This window comes from Ursus americanus, chromosome 6 (genome assembly GCF_024610735.1).
Source record: "Ursus americanus isolate L20-20 chromosome 6, mUrsAme1.1.p, whole genome shotgun sequence".
NCBI classification, from domain to species: Eukaryota; Metazoa; Chordata; class Mammalia; order Carnivora; family Ursidae; genus Ursus; species Ursus americanus.
In genome coordinates this window covers 51,962,493-51,983,322 of record NC_142132.1, presented here as the reverse complement: position 1 = coordinate 51,983,322, position 20,830 = coordinate 51,962,493, and the positions used below count along the sequence as shown (strand labels likewise).

Here is a 20,830-nt window from a genome sequence, read left to right as displayed (position 1 = left end):
ATACTTTTTCCCATAGTGGCTACACCAATTTACATTCCCGTGAACAGTGCACAAGGATTCCCTTTCTCCACCTCCTTGCCAACCCTTGTTATTCCTAGACTTTTTGATAATAGCCATTCTGACTGGTATGAGGTGATACCTCATTGTGATTTTGATTCGCATTTCTCTTATGATTAATGAGGTAGAGCATCTTTTGGTGTACTTGTTGGCTATCTGTATTTCCTCTTTGGGAAAATGTCTATTCAGATCTTCTGCCCATTTTTAAATTGGATTTTTTTGGCTATGTATATATTTTCATATATTTTGGATATTAGCCCCTTATCAGATAGATGATTTTTGCAAATATTTTCTCCCATGCAATAGGTTGCTTTTTCATTTTGTTGATTTTTCTTTTTGCTATGCAGAAGCTTTTTAGTTTGATGTTTTATTTTGCTTTCCTTGGTTTTGCTTTTGGCATCAGATTCAAAAAATCATGGCCAAGACCTATGTCAAGAAGTTTACCTCATTTTTTTTTTCTAGGAGTTTTGTGGTTTCAGGTCTTATGTTCAAGTGTTTAATCTATTTTAAATTGGCTTTTGTGTATGGTGTAAGATACTGGTCCAATTTTCCAAAAACTATTTACTGAAGAGACTGTCCTTTCCCCCTTGTGTGTATGTTGTGAATTAATTGAACATACATGCATGGATTTATTTCTAAGTTCTCCATTCTGTTCTGTTGATCCATGTGTCTATTTTCATGCCAATACCATACTGTTTTAGTTGCTATAGCTATGTATATGCTATATGCTGTAGCTATGTTTGAAATATGGGAGCAAGACGTCTCCAGCTTTGTTCTTTCTCAAGATTGTTTGTCTATTTAGGGTCTTTTATGGTTTCGTGCAAATTTTAGGATTGTTTGTCCCATTTCTGTGAAAAAAGCCATTGGAAATTTGGTAGGAATCACATTGAATCTGTATTTGGGGGGGATAGTATGGACATTTTAACAGTATTTATTCTTCTAATCTATGAGCAGAGAGTATCTTTCCATTTATTTGTGTCTTCTTCAGTTTCTTTCATTAATGTCATTATACAGGTCTCACTATACAGGTCTTTTACCTCCTTGGTTAAATTTATTCCTAGTTATTTTATTCTTTTTGATGCAATTATAAGTGGGATTTTTTTAAATTTCTTTTTTCTTAATTTCTCCTTCTGATAGTCCATTATTAGTGTATAAAAATGCAACAGATTCTTGTGTATTGATTTTGTATCCTACAACTTTACCAAATTCATTTATTAGTTCTAACAGTTTTCGATAGAATCTTTGGGCTTCTATATATGTCATCTGCAAATAGAGTTTTCTTTCTTCTTTCCCAATTTGGATGCCTTTTGTTTCTTTTTCTTGCCTAACTGCTTTGGGTAGGACTTCCAATACTATGTCGAATACAAGTGGTGAAAGTGAACATCCTTGTCTTGTTTCTGATCTTAGAGGAAGCTTTCAGCTTTTCACTGTTGAGCATGATGTTCTCTGTGGGCTTGTCATATATATACTTCATTATGTTGAGGTACATTCTCTCTATGTCCACTTTTGTTGAAAGTGTTGAATTTTGTCAAATGCTTTTTCTGCATCTGGAGATTATCATATGATAGTCTTCATTTTGTTAAGGTAGTGTATCACACTGACTGCTTGATGGATGTTGAACCATCCTTGAATTCCTGGATTAATACCACTTAATCATGATGTATCATCCTTTTTAAATTTTTTTGATGTATTATCCTTTTAATGTATTGTTGAATTTGGTGTGCTAATGTTTCGTTGAGGATTTTTGCATCTATGTTCATCAGGGATATTGGCCTGTACTTTTCTTGTGGCATCTTTGGTTTTGGTTACTAGGGTAATGCTGGCCTCATTAAAAAAAAAAAAAAGAGTTTAGAAGAGTTCTTTCCTCTTCATTTTTTTGGAAGAGTATGGATTGGTATTAATCCTTCTTTGAATATTTGTTATAATTGAGCAGTGAAGCCACCTGGTCCCGAATTTTTGTTTGTTGGAAAGTTTTCTTTTCTTTTTTTTTTAAAACTCATTCAGTCTCCTTCACTAGTAACTGGTGTGTTCAGATTTTCTGTTTAATCATGATTCAGTCTTGGTAGGTTGCATGTTTTTTGAAATTTATCCATTCTACTAGGTTATCCAACTTGTTGGCATATTCATAATATTCTCTTATAATTGTTTGTATTTCTGTGGTGTTGGTTGTTATTTCTTCTCTCATTTGTGATTTTATTTGGGTCCTTTCTCTTTTCTTCTTGATACATCTAGGTAGAGGTTTAACTATTTTATTAATTTTTTCAAAGAACGACCTCCTGGTTTTATTGATCTGTTGTACTGGGTTTTTTGTTTTGTTTTGTTTTTTAGTTTCTATGTCACTTATCTCTGCTCTAATGTTTATTATTTAGTAGCATATTATCTAACCTCCATGTATTTGTGGTCTTTCCAAAGTCTTTCTTGTGTTTGACTTGTTACATAATGTTGTGGTCAGAAAAGGTGCATGGTATGATTTCAATCTTCTTGTATTTGTTGAAGCCTGTTTTGTAGCCTAGTAGATCACATTTCTATTCTGGAGAATGTTCCATGTGCACTTTTAAAAAATGTGTATTCTGCTGTTTAAGAAGGGAATGTTTTGAATATATCTGTTAAGTCCATCTGTTCCAGTGTGTCATTCAAAGCCGTTGTTTCCTTCTTGATTTTCTGTTTAGATGATCTGTCCATTGACATAAGTTAAAGTCCCCTACTATTGTTGTATTATTGATTAGTTCCTTTATGTTTGTAATTGTTTTATGTATTTAGGTGCTCTGATGTTGGATGCATAAATATTTACAATTTTTAGATCTTGTTGTATTGTCCCCTTTATTACATAGTGCTCTTGTCTCTTGTTACAGTTTTTGTTTTAAAGTCTAGTTTGTCCAATATAAATATTGCTACTCCAGCTGTCTTTTGAAACCCATTTACATGATAAATGTTTTTCTATCCCCTCACTTTCAATCTGCATTTGTCTTTATGGTCTAAAATTAGTATCTTGTAGGTAGTATATGAATGGGTCTTGCTTTTTATCCAATGACATCCTGTGTCTTTTGATTGGAGTGTTTAGTCCGTTTACATTCAAGGTAATTAATAGTTATGTATTTATTGACATTTTGTTACTTGTTTTGTGATCATTTCTGGAACTTTTCTCTGATCTTTTCTTGTCTTTCTCTCTTTCATGTTTTGCTGATTTTCCTTAGTGATATACTTGGATTTTTTTCTCTTTATTCTTTGCAAGTTTATTAGTGGCTTTTGATATATGGTTACCATCAGTTTTGTATATAACCTTTTCTGCATAACAGTCTATATTAAGCTGATGATCATTTAGGTTTGAACCCTTTCTTTTTCTCCTCTCCTCCTCACATTTTAGATATATGTTATTATATTTTATATCCTTTTTGTGAGTTTCTTGACTGATTTTACAGAACTATTCATGTTTACTGCTTTTGTTTTTCCTGCCTTTATACTGTCACTTTTGGTCTCTCCTTTCTACTCACAGAGTCCCCTTTAATATTTCTTGCGGGGCAGTTTGGTCACAAACTCCTTCAGTTATTGTTTGGGAAACTTTATCTCTCCTCTATTCTGAATGATAGCCTTGCTGGATAGAGTATTCTTGGCTGCAGATTTTTTTCCATTCAGCTTTCTGAATATATCATGCCATTTACTTCTGGCTTGCCAAGTTTCTGTTGAAATATCTGCTAGCCTTATGGGTTTTCCCTTGTAAGTTAATGATTTCTTTTGTTTTGCTGCTTTTAAGATTTTTTTGTCACTATATTTTGCTATAATTTAAATACAATATGTCTTGGTATGGGTGTGCTTTTGATGATTTTGATGATAGTTCTCTGTGCCTCCTAAATCAGGATGCCTGTTTCTTTCCCCAGATTAGGGAATTTTTCAGCTATTATTTCTTCAAATGAATTTTCTGCCCCCTTTTCTTTGTCTTTTTCTTCTGGGACTCCTATAATACAAACATTATTACATTTGATAGAGTTCCTGAGTTCCCTAAGTCTATTCTCATTATGCATAACTCTTTCTCTCTTTTGTTTAACTTCATTGCTTTCTATTATTTTGTCCCCTAGGTGATTAATTTGTTCCTCTGCTTCTTCCAGCCTGCTGTTCATTGCATCAAGTGTGTTTCTGATCTTGCTTATTGCACTATTCATCTCTGTATGATTTTTTACCTCTTATCTCTATGGTAAGAGTTTCACTAATGTCTTCCATTCTTTTCTCAAGTCCAGTGAGTATCCTTATGATTGTGGCTTTAAATTCTCCATCAGACATGTTACTTATCTCTGGCCATGACCTTATCTTGTTCTTTCATTTGGGATAAATTCCTGTCTTCTCATTTTGTCTAAGTCTCTGCCTGCTTCTGTGTGTCAGAAAAGCCAATTATGTCTCCTGTTTCTGAAAATAATGGCCTTATGAAGAAGAGGTCATGTAGTGCCCAGAGCCTGGTGCTTCAGGGAGTTGGAGAGAAAGCAGGCAAAGACTGTGTGCTGCATATGCTGTACTATTGTGTTCTGGCTCCTCTATCCTTCCAGCCAGTCATCTGCAGAGGCTCTCCTTTCCTGCTGTGGGCAGTGTTTTGTCCCTGGCCTGAATGTGGTGAGTTTTAATTAGGTATGGCCTGGTCTGCTTGTGAAGTGAGACCTGTCACTACTTCCACTGGAACTGATGCCCTGCAAAACTCTCTGGTTGGGAGATGTGGTGTGGGGAGGGATTTGTCTGGTCTTCTGGGGGAGGGGCCTGCTACACTGGGATGAGGTCAGCATGACTGAGAACAGCAGCTCCATTGGAGCACAGGGGTACAGGGCTTAGTGTAAGCAATTAGGTAGCTACTGTCTGCACTGTGCTGCTTCCTGGAGGTGGCTCTGTGTTGGGGGGGGCAGTAGGGGAGAAAATGGCACTGGCCAGCTCCTTTATTCTCAGAGATGTGTCTCTGTGAATACTGCCTCAGGGACACACTCCAAAAAGAGCAAATAATCTCCCTACTCTCTGCCCTATGTTTTCTTCAGATTGCTATTTCCACTGTATGCCCCCAGATTCTTTGCCTGCCTTCTCTCCAAGAGCAGCACATCCCTCTGGGCTCTATCCCAGCCAAGCCTGCTGAACTCTAAAATTCCAAGCCTTAAACCCCACTGGTTGCAAGAACTCATGAAATTCAGCCTCTCTCATTTTCCAAGCCAGTGGCTATGGGAAAATGTTCTCCTTGTTCATTACCCTGTGTGCTACTCTCTCTCTCACCCTTCTCCACATCCATGGCTCCCTCCCATCTGCAGCAGCTGTGATCCGTTTCTCCCCCAAGTCACATCTCCCCACTTCCTACCTTCTTTGATGTGACCATTAGTCTTCATGTCAGTTTCTGGGATATTTAGGATGATCTGATGGTTATCCAGTTGTATTCAAGGGACAAGGTGAGCCTGGGGTGCTCCTACTCCATCACCATCTTCCTATCTCTACAGGAAGATTTCTTGACTAATTTTAGGACATGTGCCAAAGAAGCAGAGATGTGTGTCAGCTTTCTCTGGGAACAGAAGTACTTTCGGGCACTATTATTCTTTTCCTTACCCAGCATAGATGGCCAGACACCTGTGGGAGACAGTTCTGACACCTCCATCTATCTTGTTGGTACTACTTCTGCCCCAGAATTGCCCTGCAGGCTCACCCCACCCAAACTGACCAACCTGGCAGTCACCTCCAAAAGCAGCTCCTACCCCACCACACCTGGTAGTCAGCCCTGGCCAGGAACAGCTCACCTACAAAACAATGCCTGCCCCAGGGTGTGAGGAAGCTAATCCCACACACTAGCATGCTGACAGTAGCTGCTGATGGGTCTCTCAGCTAGCCACTCCAGGAGCAAGCTCTGCCCAACACTGCACCTGCAGCAGTCACAGTGGGTCATTGCACAGCGGGGCTGAGGGTTAGTCCTGCTCACCATTGAGCCTACAACGACTGCAATCAGGCCTCTCAGTGAGCTGCTCAAGAGGCAAACACTGCCCACCAGTGTGCCCACAGTAGCCTTGACTCAAGCACAACAGGAGGGTGCAGGCAGCCCACACAAGGGACAACCCTGCAGCACCTGGTTCTGATGACCAGGGTGGATTGCACTACAGAGCACCACAGGATGCCTTCTACATAAGATAACTACTTTCAAAACCAGGCCTACTTAATACATAGAGAAAAACACAGCATCAGAAAAAATCAGGAGACCAAGGAATGGGTTCTAAATGAAGTAACAAGACAAAACAACAGAGAAAGAGCTAAATGAAATGGAGAGAAAGCAATCTACCTGATAAAGAATTCAAAGATACTCACTGGACTTGAGAGAAGAGTGGGGGATAGAAAGGGATAGAAAATAAAAAAACAAAAAAACAAAAAAAAAGGACCAGTCAGACCAAAAAATACCGTAACTGAAGTGAAAAATACACCGGGGTTGGGGGTGCCTGGGTGGCTCAGTTGGTTAAACACCTGACTCTTGATTTCGGCTCAGGTCATGATGTCAGGGTTCTGGGATTGAGCCCCACAAGAGCTCTGTGCTGGACATGGAATCTGCTTAAGATCCTCTCTCTCTCTCCCTCCTCTCCCTCCCTCTGGAAAAAGAAAAAAAAAAAAAAACTAGAGGGAATCAACAGCAGATTAGAGAATGTAGAAAAATGGTTCAGGGATCTGGAAGACAGGGTGATGGAAAGCAACCAAATTGAGACAGCAAATAGAAAACGAATTTTAAAAGAGGATAGGTTAAGGCACCTCAGTGATAACACTAAGTGTAATAACATTCACATTGTAGGAGTCCTAGAGAAGAGAGAAAATTTATTTGAAGAAATGATAGCTGAAAACTTCCCTAACCTTGAGAAGGAAACAGACATTCAGGCCCAGGAATCGCAGAGAACCTCAAACATGATGGACCCAAGAAAGTCCAACCGAGACATATAATAATTAAAATGACAAAAGTTAAAGACACAGAGTCTTTTTTTTTTTTAAGATTTTTATTTATTTATTTGACAGAGAGAGAGACAGCCAGTGAGAGAGGGAACACAAGCAGGGGGAGTGGGAGAGGAAGAAGCAGGCTCCCAGCAGAGCAGGGAGCCCGATGCGGGGCTCGATCCCAGGACCTTGGGATCACACTCTGAGCCAAAGGCAGACACTTAATGACTGAGCCACCCAGGCGCCCCATAAAGACAGAGAGTCTTAAAAGCAGCAAGAGAAAAGGAAACCGTTACATACAAGGAAAACCTCATAAGGCTATCAGCTGATTTTTCAGCAGAAATTTTGCAAGCCAGAAAAATGTGGCATAATATATTCAAAGTGCTGAAATGAAAAACCTACAACCAAGAATACATTACCCAGTAAAGTTATCATTCAGCATTGAAAGAGAGATAAAGAATTTCCCAAACAAAAGTTAAAGGAGTTATCACTACTAAACTGGCCTTACAAAGAATGTTAAAGGACCTTTAAGTAGAAACAAAAAGGCCATAACTAGAAGTAAGAAAATTTTGAAAGGAAAAAAAAAATTACTGTTAAAAGCAAATATACAGTAATGGTAGTAATCAATCACTTATAAAGCTACTATGAAGGTTAAACACAAAAGTAGTAACATGTATTATATCTACAAAAATTAGTCAAGATATACAAAATAAAAAGATGTAAAATATATAAAACATGGAGTAAAAATCAAGTGCTTTTAGAATGTGTTCAAACTTAAGCAACCATCAACTTAATATAGACTACTGTATATACATAGGGTGTTATATATGAACCTCATAGTAACCACATTGCAAACCTTTGATGGATCCACACACAAAAAAGAGAGAGGAATCCAAAAATAACAATAGTGGAATTCATCGAACCACAATGGAAGAGACCAATAAAAGAAAAGAACAGGGAATAATGCAAAAATAACCAGAAAACAGTTAACAAAATGACAGTAATACATACCTATCAATAATTACTTTAAATGCAAATGGGTTAAATGCTCCAATCAAAAGAAATTGGGTGAGTGAAGAAACAAACAAGACCTAATCTTTATGCTGCCTAAAAGAAACTCACTTTAGATATAAGGACACACAGAGAGTAAAGTGAAGGGTTGGGGAAAAAATTGCTTTCAAATGGAAACCGAAAGAAAGCTGGACTAGTAATACTTAGACAAAATAAACTTTAAAATAGAGACTGTAATAAGAGACAAAGAGAAGCATTACATAATAAAGGGATCAATCCAACAAAAGAATATAACAATTGTAAATATCTATGCATCCAATATAGAAGCACCTAAATATATAAAGCAAATATTAACAAACATAAAGGAACAAATCGACAGTAATACAATTATAGCAGGGACTTTAATGCCCCATGTACATTATGGATAGACCATTCAGACAGCAGATCAATAAGGAAACTGGCTTTGAATGATACATTATACAAGATGGAGTTAACAGATATATACAGAACCTTCCATCCCAAAAATGGCAGAATACACAAAGAACAAGTACAAATGGAACATTTTCCAAGATGGATCACATGTTAGGCCACAAAACAAGTCTCTATAAATTTAATATTTAAATCAGATCAGGGGCACCTGGGTGGTTAAGTCAGTTAAGCATCTGACTCTTGATTTTGGCTCAGCTTATGATCTGAGTCCTAGGATCAAACCCCACATCAGCTCCCCCCACCGCGGGTGTCTGCTTATCTCCCTCTGCCCTGCCCACACCTCATGCTCACTCCCTCCCTCTCTCACTCTCGAAAATAAACAAATAAATATTTAAATCATATCAAGTATCTTTTCCACCCACAATGGTATGAAATGAGAAATCAATTACAAGAAAAATACTAGAAGAAATACAAACACATGGAGGATAACAACATACTACCAAACAATGAAAAAAAAAATCAAAGAGGAAATCAAAAAATACCTGGAGACAAATGAAAATGGAAACAGGACAGTTCAAAATCTTTGGGACACAGCAAGGGCAGTTCTAAGAAGGAAGGTTACAGCAATACAGGGCTACCCCAAAAACCAAGAAAAGTCTTATTCTAAATTTACACATAAAGGAACTAGAAATAGTATAACAAAGCCCAGACTTAGCAGAAGGAAGGAAATAATAAAGATCAGCGTGGAAATAAATGAAATAGAGACTTAAAAAAATCATTAGAAAAGATCACTGAAACTAAGAGCTGTTTCTTTGAAAAAGTAAAATTGATACACCTTTAGCCAGACTTATCAAGAAAAAAAAAGGACTCAAAATCAGAAATGAAAGAGAACTTACAAACTACATCAGAGAAATATAAGGCTTATAAGAGACTGCTATCAAAAATTATATACCAATAAATTGGACAATTTACAAGAAATGGGTAAATTTCTGGATACACACAATTCTCTAAGACTGAGTGAGGAAGAAATAGAAAATCTAAACAGATCAATTACTAGTAACAAAATTTTGAATTGGTAATCAAAAAACTCCCAAGATGGGGTGCCTCAGTGACTCGTCGGTTAAGCATCCGATTCTTGATTTCAGCTCAGGTAATGACCTCAGGATTCTGAGATCCAGCCCCACATAGGGCTCCATGCTCAGTGGGGAGTCTGCTCCAGATTCTCTCTCTCCCTCCCCCTGCCCCTCCCCCCACTTGTGCTCTCTCTCTAAAATAAATAAATCTTAAAAAAAAAAAAACAACAATAAAGAGCATATCTCTAAAACAAAACAAAAAACTCGCAAGAAAAGTCCAGGACATGATGCTTCACAGGTGAATTTTAGCTAACATGTAAAGACAAGTTAAAACCTATCCCTATGAGGACGCCTAAGTGGCTCAGTCAGTTGAGCACCTGACTCTTGATTTTGGCTTAGGTCATGATCTCAAGGTCATGGGCTCAAACCCCACATCAAGCTCTACACTGGGCATGGAGCCCGCTTGGGATTCTCTCTCTCCCTCTTCCTCCCCCCTTCCCCGCTGCTCACTCACTCTCTCTTGTTAAAAAAAAACCAAAAACAAAAAACCCAAACCAAAACAAAACAAAAAAAACCCACAAAAAAAAAAAAAAAAAACTATCCCCCCTCAAACTACCCTGAGAAATAGAAGAGGAAGGAATCCTTCCGAGTTCATTCTATGAGATCAGGATTATCCTGATACCAAAACAAGACAATGACAGTACCCAAAAAATAAGATTACAGACTAATATCCCTGATGAACATAGATGCAAAAGTCTTCAGCATATATTAGCAAAAAGAACTTAAAATTACACTGAAAGAGGGGTGCCTGGGTGGCTCAGTTGGGTAAGCATCCAACTCTTGATTTAAGCTCAGGTCATGATCTCAAGGTCGTGAGATTGAGCCCTATGTTGGGCTCCATGCTCAGCAGGGAATCTGCTTGAGATTCTCTCCCTCTCTCTCTGCCCCTCCCCCAGCTTGTATTATCTCTCTCTCTCTCTCAAATAAATAAATAAATCTTTAAGAAAATACACTAAAAGAATCATTCACCAAGATCAAGTGGGATTTATTTCAATGATGCAAGAATGGTTCAACATCCACAAATCAATGTGGATTCTGACAAAACAAAGGATAAAAATCACATGATCATCTCAATAGATACAGAAAAAGCATTTGACAAAATCCAACATCCAGTCATAATAAAAGCTGTCAACAAAGTGGGCAGAGTAGAAACATACCTCAACAAAATAAAGACCATATACGTCAAATTCACAGCTAACATCATACTCAATGGTGAAAATATGAAAGCTTTCCCTCTAAGATCGGAAACAAGACAAGGATGTCCACTCTCACTGCTTTATTTAACATAGTACTGGAAGTCCTAGCCACAGCAATCAGACAAGGGTAAAAAAGGTATCCAAATTGGAAAGGAAGAAGGAAAACTGTTGTATCTGCAGATGACATACTACAAAAAAACCCAAAATTCGGAAACCTAAAGACTCCAGCAAAAGCCTGTTAGAATAAATGAATTTAGTAAAGTTGCAAGATACAAAATCAATATACAGAAACCTGTTACATTTCTATACACTAATAACAAAACAGCAGAATGAGAAATTAGGAAAACATTTCCATTTACATAAAAAAATAACAGGAATAAATTTAGTGATGGAGCTTATATTCTGAAAAGTATGATATTATGAAGGAAATTGAAGATGACTCACATAAATGGAAAGGTATACCATGCTCATGGATCGGAAGAATTAATTTTGTTAAAACATCCAATTATGCAAAGTAATCTTCAAATTCAGTGCAATCCCTATAAAAAAACTAGTAGCATTATTCATAGAACTAGAATGAAAATTTCTAAAATTTGCATGGAACCACAGAAAGCCCTGAATATCCCATATAATCCTGAGAAAGAAGAACAGGGTTGGAGGTGTCACAATCTCAGAATTCAAACTATACTATAAAGCTGCAGTAATCAAAACAGCATAGTACTGTCACAAAAACAGACACACAGATCGATGAAACAGAATTAAGAACCCAGAAATAAGACCATGTTTATATGGCCAATTAATTTACGACAAAGGAGACAAGAATGTACAATGTGGAAAAGACAGTCTCTTCAATAAATGGTGTTGGAAAAACTGGACAGCTATATGTGAAAGATTGAAACAGACCACTTATGGCATACACAAAAATAAACTCAAAATGGATTAAAGACTTAAGTATAAGACTGAAATCATAAAACTCCTAAAAAGAAAATATAGGCAGTAAACTCATAGACATCAGCCTTAGCAATATTTTTGGATATGTCTCCCCAAGAAGGAAAACAAAAGCAAAAATAAACAACTGGGACTCTATCAAACTAAGAAGCTTTTGCATGCACAGTGAAGGAAATGATAAAAAGGAGGAAAACAAAGGCAAAAATAAAAAACTGAAACTATATCAAACTAAGAAGCTTTTGCAGTAAAGGAAGTCATTTAAAAAAAATGAAAAGGCAACCGACTGAATGGGAGAAGGTATTAGTAAATGATATTCAGTAAGAGATTAGTATCTGAAATATATAAAGAACTCACATAACTCGACACCAAATGATGTTAAAAATGGGCAGAGGACCTGAATAAACATTTTCCCAAAGAAGACATACTAATGGCTAATAGACACATGAAAAGATGCTCAACATCACTAATCATCAGGAAAATGCAAATCAAAATCACAATGAGACCTCACACCAGTCAGATGGCTAATATCAAAAAGACAAGAACTGGGGTATTTGTCTGGCTCAGTCAGTAGAGCATGTGACTCTTGATCTTAGGGTCATGAGTTCAAGCCCCATGTTGGCCATAGAGCTTACTTAAAATAATAATTAAAAAAAAGACAAGAAATAAGATGTGTTGACAAGGATGTGGAAAAAAGGGAACCCTTATGCACTGTTGGTGAGAATGTAAATTGATGTAGTCACTATGGAAAAGAGTATGGAGTTTCCTCAAAAAATTAAAAATTGAGGGGCGCCTGGGTGGTGCAGTCATTAAGCGTCTGCCTTCGGCTCAGGGCGTGATCCCGGCGTTCTGGGATCGAGCCCCACATCAGGCTCCTCAGCTAGAAGCCTGCTTCTTCCTCTCCCACTCCCCCTGCTTGTGTTCTCTCTCGCTGGCTCTCTCTCTGTGTCAAATAAATAAATAAAATCTTTTTCAAAAAATTAAAAATTGAGTACCATATGATCCAGTCATTTTACTTCTGGAGATTTTAGTGAAAGGAAGCAAATACCTAATTTGAAAAGATATAAGAACCCCTATGTTTATTGAAGCATTATTTATTTACAACAGCCAAGACATGGAAGCAGCCTAAGTGTCCACTGATAGATGAATGGGTAAAGATGTGGTATATATGCACAATGGAGTACTACTCAGCCATAAAACATGAAATTTTGCCATTCCCAACAACACGGATGGTCCTAAGAAGTATTATGCTCAGTGAAATAAGATAGAAAAATACAAATACCATGATTTCACTTATACATGTAATCTAAAAAACAAAGGAACAAATATGAAAAACAGAAACAGACTCATACAGAACAAACTAGTTGTTGCCAGAAGGGAGTGTGGGGGGTGATAGGTGAAACAGGTGAAGGGGAATAAGAGGTACAAACTGCCAGTTATAAAATAAGTAAGTCACTTGGGTGAAAAGTATAGCATAGGGAATATAGTCAATATCATAACTCTGTATGGTCAGAGATGGTAGCTACAGTTATCGTGGCAAGCATTTTGAAATGTACATAGTTGTCAAATCATTGTGCAGTACACCTGAAACTAATGTTAAACAGGTTTCAATTTAAAAAAATGAATTCACATGTATGACCAGAACCCAGACCAAGAACAGAATATTACCAACACTTCATAAGCCCCTCTCATGCTTTCTCTCAGTCACTTCCTAAACTCCTACACCCCCAAGAGTAACCCTATCCTAACTTATAACAATGGATTCCTATAGTATATACCATTTTGCATCTGTCTTTTTAAACTCAACATTGTTAGATTCAACTGTTTTGCTTGGAATAATAGTTTCATTGTTATATCATATTCTATTGTATGACTATATCACATTTTACTGTTGATGGCTATTTGAGTAGTTTGCAGTTATGTTTGCCAGCATATGGTGTTGTCAGGAATGTTCTTGTACATGTCTTCTGGTGAACATATGTACTATATACATAAAAGTAGCACTGTTGGGTCATAAGATATGGTATTCCAACGTCAGTGGGGACTGTCAAAAAATTTCCAAGGTGGTTGCATCCATTTACGCTCTCCAGTATTGTATGAGAGTTCCAGTTGCTCCACATGTTTGCTACATTTGATACTGTCTACGTGGGTTCTTTTTTAAGCCACTCTGTTGTATGCACTTCAAGTTCTCTTTTAAAGCTGAAATTGGAGGGGTGCCTGGGTGGCTCAGTCTGTTAAGTGTCCAATTCTTGGTTTCCGCTTAGGTCATGATCTCAGGATTGTGGGATTGAGTCCCACGTGGAGCTCTGTGCTCAGTGGGGAGTCTGCTTGGGATTCTTTCTCTCCCTCTCCCTCTCCCTCCCCACCCCCCCCTCTCTCAAATAAATAAATCTTTAAAATAAATAAAGCTGGAATTGGAAAACAGAACTAACACCCTTTAAAAACTAACTGGTTTAGGGGCACCTGGGTGGCTCAGTTGGTTAAGTGGCTGCCTCCAGCTCAGTTCATGATCCCAGGGTCCTGGGATCGAGCTCCACATCAGGCTCCCTGCTCAGTGGGGAGTCTGCTTCTCCCCTTCCCTCTACCTGCCACTCCCCTGCCTGTGCTCTCTCTGTCAAATAAGTATATAAAATCTTTAAAAAAAAAAACTAACTGGTTTATATTATATGAGCTTAAACTTTTGGAAATAACAGATAAATGATAAAGTCCACGGTTATATCCAAACTACAGTAATAATAAACACTGGTGATAAAGGAACTCTTTCAATTTTCAGTATCAAGTCTGACATATCAGAGAAAACTTTCATTTCAACTTTCATAATTTACCAATGTTGGGCTGTAAATTAATAATATCCTTTTAGTTTATTTTTCTGTGCATCCATAAATTTAGGTTATTTCATTGTATTATTTGATTTTTAAAGTCTAAAAAAAAAAGATCTTGAAATGCAGCTGGAGGATCTCTAAGTGGTTTAGTGGACTGATTGTTTAGTCAGTTGACCCCCAAAAGAGGAGTCACCAAACTTTGTGTATAAAAGAGCCAGGTTGTACTGTTTCAGTCTTTGCCAGCCATCCAGTCCGTTGCAATTACTCATCTCTGCCCTTGAAAGCGGCCACAACAATATGCAAATGAGTGAATGTGATTACATACACACCTATGTGCTCAGTATATATGTTCACTAAAACATACTTTAAAATGTCCATAATAGCACCACATGCTGGAAAATATAAACTTGCAACTACCCAAATGTCCCTCAACAGTACAGTGTGATACATTCATACAAGAGAGTATTACACAGCAATGAAAATTTTAAAAGTACTGTTGCAACTTTATTTACAAAAACTAGCAATGGTAATGGGCATGAGATTTCCCTTTGGGTGATGAAAAAGTTATGGAACTAGTGGTGATGACTGCACATTATGCATGTACTTAATGCCACTGAATTGTACACTTTAAAATGGTTAAAATGGTAAATTTTATGTTACGCATGTTTTACTGCAATAAGATAAACAGGTAATGGATCATATTTGGCCCATGCATGGGCCATAGTTAGCCACCCCTGCTCTAAAATGTATCCCCGTGAGAAGTCATGTGCTCTAATGGTTAAAAGTAGTTTGTTACTAGACAACCTGGATTTGAGCTCTGGCTCTGACACTAACTTTATACCCTATGCAAGTTTCTTAAACTCACCGTGATTCAGGTTTTTTTTTACATCTATAAAACAATATAATACTAATATAGGGTTGTGTAAGGAATAAATGAGTTACATTAAATTAAAGCATAAACAGTGGTTCCTGGAATATGTAACAGTGTAATAAATGTTAGGTGTTATCATTACTTTTTAAAAATAACATCTTGAAGTATGAAGAGAGAACTCTTGGATTTTTGGCTCTGGTGTGGACCAGTTGGTTAGTCGCTCTCAGAGCCAAACTGCGGGCACTGGTACAAAGTTATCCCTACTACTAAAGCAACTTTTTCTACCCCTACATGAGAAACAAAACCACACTACACAGGAGCATGTGACAACTTGTGGTATTTTAAGGTTTGTGAACAGTAACCCAAAACTATATAAAACACTAAGAAAATATAAACATTTTTGTAACTTACTTTTATGGTCTTTAAACTTTTAATCAGGCCAGTTTTAAAATCCAAATTATGAAAGAATATTTTAAAATAAAAATTGATAATGATATAATTAATTAAAATAATTATTTTTACTATTAACCCTAATTTGCTAATGGAAAAACAAGCTTCAGTGGACATTTTTGTCAAGAAAAGATATACTTTCTCTGAATGAAAGCACAGTATACTGTAAACCAAGTGATGATAACGGAAGTGATTTAGAAATCATGAAGACCCAGAGTGCATAATAATTCTACTCAAAAACATGATTCCTCATCTTAAGTTGAGCTTTGGAACCATAATTGATGGTAAGAAGTGCTAAAATCCCTAAATCCAGTGTTTTGCCATTATGATCAATGATGCTATAAGCGATCTTAAGCGTTTCTCTCAGTGCACATGTGCAAAATCTCCTCCGGGGTATATACCAAGGAACAGAGTTGCTGGGTCATAGGGAATACACATCTTCAATTACTACATCACACCAAATTATCCAACGTGATTGTGCCAGTTCTATATGCCCACTCACAGTTCCTGTATTGATAGTCTTACCAGTATACTGATCAATGTTTGTCAATGTCTAAAAGGATGTTTCACTGTGATTTTGTCTGTTTTAAAAATTAAGATATAATTTACATACAGTAAAATTAACTTTTTAGAGTACAGTTCATATTTTTCATCTCCTTTCCTCTGCACTGAATTCAGAATTATTTCTTCACATCTTTTTCTTCCAGTTCACTGTCTCCAGCAGTAGCTAATATATTAATTTTGTTCTTAATTTTAGCAGTTTTAGGTTCTCCTTTGTAGTTTTTTTTTTTTCCTTTCCAAATCTGCTTGGCTATTTAAATTTTAATTCATTAAAATTAACTAAAATTTAAAAATCTGTTGCTCAGTAACACTAGCCAGACTTTAAGGGCTCCAGAGCCACGTGTGGCTGGAAGCCATTATATTAGTGCACGTCTAAAACATTTCCACCAACTCCAAGTGTTCTATGGATAGCTACGCTCTAGAGATCATTTTTCCTTCTGCCAGGTACCAATAGGCACCATCAGCCTGGGAAACCACTTTAAACTAACTTCTTAAGGGTTTTTGTTGTTGTTTTTAAACATGCAGATGGTATGAAACGGGGCTGCAAAAATGAGTGAAGCCTAGCTTGAGATTAGAAATTCTTGGGGAAGATTTTTTTTCACTGTTTTGCTGTGGGTCTGAAGATATCCGTGGATAATAGATTCTATTCCTTTGCTCAGATGATGAGAGTAATGTTGCAATCACCAGACCAGCTTCAGAAAGCCCCTGTGTGCTGAGTGAACCACAACCTTTGGTCTTACCTCGAGTGCCACAGTCGAAGGTGCCGTCCATCACCTCAAATCCAGTAAGCCCCACACAGGAATGTACTGAAGAACCTAGGACTGTTCTTGCCAGAAGAAGCTTGTTCAGAGTTATTTGCCTTAATTTTATTATTTATGACTCAATTTTTTTCAGTAAAGTTATGTGTTTATCATCATAATCCAGTGACTCTCTGCATTGATAAATCTAAGTTTAAAAAATTAATAGTGGGACACCTGGGTGCCTCAGTCAGTTAAGTGTCCCTCTCTTGATTTCAGCTCAGGTCATGATCTCAGGGCTGTGACATCAAGTTCCATGGCAGGTTCTGCACTGGCCGTGGAGCCTGCTTAAGATTCTCTGTGCACCTCCCCCCGCCCGACCCCTCTCCTTCCTCCAGCTTTCCCTTGCATGTACACACATGTGCTCTAAAAGAAATTTTAAAAAAATTAATAGCAAACTAGGGTTGATAATTTTCAATCAGGTCTTTTTTTTTTTTTAAACAGATGGCTTTTTTTTTTTTTTAAGATTTTATTTTTTTATCAGAGAGAGCACAAGCAGGGGGAGCAACAGGCAGAGGAAGAAGCAGGCTCACCGCTAAGCAAGGAGCCCGACGCGGGACTTGATCCCAGGACACCTGGGATCATGACCCCAGCTGAAGGCATATACTTAACTGACTGAGCCACTGAGGTGTCCCTCTTTTTTTCTTAATTTACCTATTTGAGAGAGGGAGAGCACAAGCAGGAGCAGAGGGAGAGGGAGAAGCAGGCTCCTCACTGAGCAGGGAGCCTGATGCAGGACTCCATCTCAGGACCCTGGGGTCATGACCTGAGCCGAAGGCAGACGCTTAACAGCTGAGCCACCCAGGCGCCCCTCAGTCAGCTCTTTTTCAAAGTCATCCATAAGTTATGCAATGTAGAATCAGCTATGTGGTCAGCCTCAGTCTATTCGGGGAAGAATAAAGGCTATGACAGAAAGGGGGACCAAAGGCTAGGACAGAAGGGGGGACCAATCTCAAATGTTCTGTGGCCTTAACATCCTATCCTTTCAATTTCTCCATTTGACTCCCTTTTCTTTTATCTCAGCCTACCTGGTTTTTATTTTTGATATTTGAATCTGTTGACTTTTGCCTTTGGGGTGTTTAGTACTGGTTAATAACTGAGGTGTAAAAGGCAAACCAAAGTAAGGAAGAAGTGGGCCCCATGAAGTCTGTGGACAAGCACAAACATGGCCATCTCTTGCAGAAGGCTGATGAGCCTGGTCTCATCTCTGTGTAATGATTTATCTAGTCCCGGTTTCTACATGATAGTTTCCCGGTGTTCCTTGTGGCAAAACAAACAAACAAACAGGGGGGGTAGGGGAATTCTAATTCTTGAGCCACGCTCATCAACCCTGGGTTTTACTACCAGACCTAGCATTTGCTTTGGTGGTGCGCTGGCCTGATATTGTGCTACTGGATTTACAAATGGGTCATTTAAAAATAAAATCGGCAAGGCCCATCCCTGTCTTATCACACTGGATGATTAACCAGGTGAACTAATGTTCCTTTGGTGGTAACAAAATGCTTCTAACATGCTGAAGTGGTATGACTATGGGTTAGGTAGCCTAAGTTATGAATAATTAACTTAAATGTTTCTGGCTGTTAATGACCAAAGGAAAGAGAGGCATTAATTCAAATATTCCTGAGAGAAAGTGGGAGGAAAATGCATGCTAGGCATAGGAGATGACCAGAAAGGGCACTGAACTGATGACTGACAGAGAAAATCAACAGCACTCCAAGATGGCAATGTCAGTCCACGGAAGATTAAATCCTGCTAACACTAGAACTCTTGCTAATCGTCTTCAGAATTAAGTTATGACTGATAGCTGACTGCTCCAAGGGTAGTGAAAGAGAAAGGATTAGTTTGTGCAGAGTGTAAGAGATTCTGTCAGAGTTTACTCTTATTTTTTTCTATATTTATTCCATATTTTTTCTTCTTAGGTTTTCTTTTCTAATGTTATGTAAATAATGATAGTAATGAAGTTCTTGCTCCCCTATCAGAGTGGCTGTTAACTACTTTCATGTCAGTTGATCAGGTTTCCCCTACCTGCTGTCATTTAGAAGTGAAGAGAAAGGGAGTCTGACTTGTCATCTTGACAGTGGACTTCAGGCCCCAGTTGGGCTACTGGCCAAAGACATTATAAAAGTTAAGGCATAGGAGAAAAATGTACAGATGATCTAATCTGAGAATATTAACTTTTGGCAAAGTTGGGAAACCCAGCAAGTGTCTTCACCAACCAGTAACAAGTAATATTTTCTTTTGACATACAGATGAATCTCTGTCAAGCAGCAAGTGGTCATCAGCCAAATGTGAATGGTCTCTTGGTTCATGGGATGCCTCTACAGCCAAGAAATCTCTCCCTAATGGACAAGCTACTGTAAGAAGTGTAAAATTTTAATAGACTCTAGAATTTACATAGATCACTAAGAAATGAAAACTAAATCAGTCAATCATCATGCATATATTGAGTACCTACCAATCAACCAGAGAGACATCTGGGGAGTAAAAACATCTAAGGGAAATGGTTTCCACCCTCAAGGAGCTGATAATGTAACTGGAAAGAGAAGACACACACGGGTAAAAAGAGACTTAACCATATAGGGCATTTTTGTGACTGAATGTCAAGTGTGTGGCACCCAGAATGAATGCATGACAGTCCCAAAGAAGAGAGGCATTTGGGTGGGTAACTATAGTATGAGTTTTTCCTTCAAAGATGGGAGTTCGGATAAGGAGAGAAGAGGAACAAGACTATATTCTAGGTGGGAGGAATGGTGTGGGGAAAGGTCTGGAGACAAAAAATACAAACTATTTAGAAGGGAAAGCAGGCCAATTTTGCTATAGTAAGAAAAGGAATAGGTCAGAATTTTAATGCTTCTGACCAAAAATCACCGACAATCTTCCAGAATTAAAACAGATCATGGTGTGATTAGTGGGGAGGACTATGAAATTAATTAAGGTTGGGACCAGAGTGGACAGTTTTGAATACCATGTTTTTGAGATCCATTCACGTTGTTGCTTTTGTGACCTTTTCTTTTATTGCCAAGTAATATTCTATAGTAAGAATATACCACAATTTGTTTTCTATTCTCCTGTTAAAATGAACATTTGGGGTGTTTCCAGGTTGCGGCTCTTATGCATAAAGGCACCATAAACATTCTTGCATGGGTCTTTTTTGTGGACCTTTTTTTCTTGGGTCAATATGTAGAAGGTGTCATAGGATAGATAAGTGTATGTTTGACTTTACAAGAAACTGCCATACAGTCTTCCAAAGTAATTATGCCATTTTACACTCCCACCAGTGTATGAATTCCACTTGGGGAGCATATGCATTTAAGTCAGGAATCTGAAAGATTTTACAGAACACAGACTGGATTGGAGCAGGAGGAACTGAAGGTAGAGAGTCTAATACAGGAGTTCAAGCATGAGCGGCTAAAAGTCTATGCTCAAGTTGTCGCAAAGGATAAAGCAATGGGATATTTTAGGAGATACTGTAGAAGAGATCAGTTCTATAAAAATAGAGGAAGCAAAGTCAACTCTGAGATTTCAGCAGCAAGTGGTCATCACTTGCTGAGATTTCAAAGCTCAAAGGAAGCTTGTTGTGGGGTAAAGATAAATTTGGTTTGGGGCAGTGTTGCTTTTACAATGCCAAGCCAACTCACTA

General features: G+C 37.8%; 1 protein-coding gene across 7 annotated transcripts in view; it reads left to right on the top strand.

The window, feature by feature from the left end:
• Positions 1-20,830, top strand: part of FAM149B1 (family with sequence similarity 149 member B1) — a 76,027-nt gene that overhangs the window by 45,177 nt on the left and 10,020 nt on the right. For all 7 annotated transcript variants that reach the window (XR_015724823.1, XM_087863038.1, XM_045783510.2 and 4 more), the window contains 2 exons: positions 17,053-17,177; positions 19,440-19,546. Coding sequence is in view for 6 of the 7 variants with exons in the window: in XM_087863038.1 (XP_087719164.1) it covers positions 17,053-17,177; positions 19,440-19,546 (232 nt within the window). In the remaining variant the exon portion in view is untranslated. The remainder of the gene's footprint in view (positions 1-17,052; positions 17,178-19,439; positions 19,547-20,830) is intronic.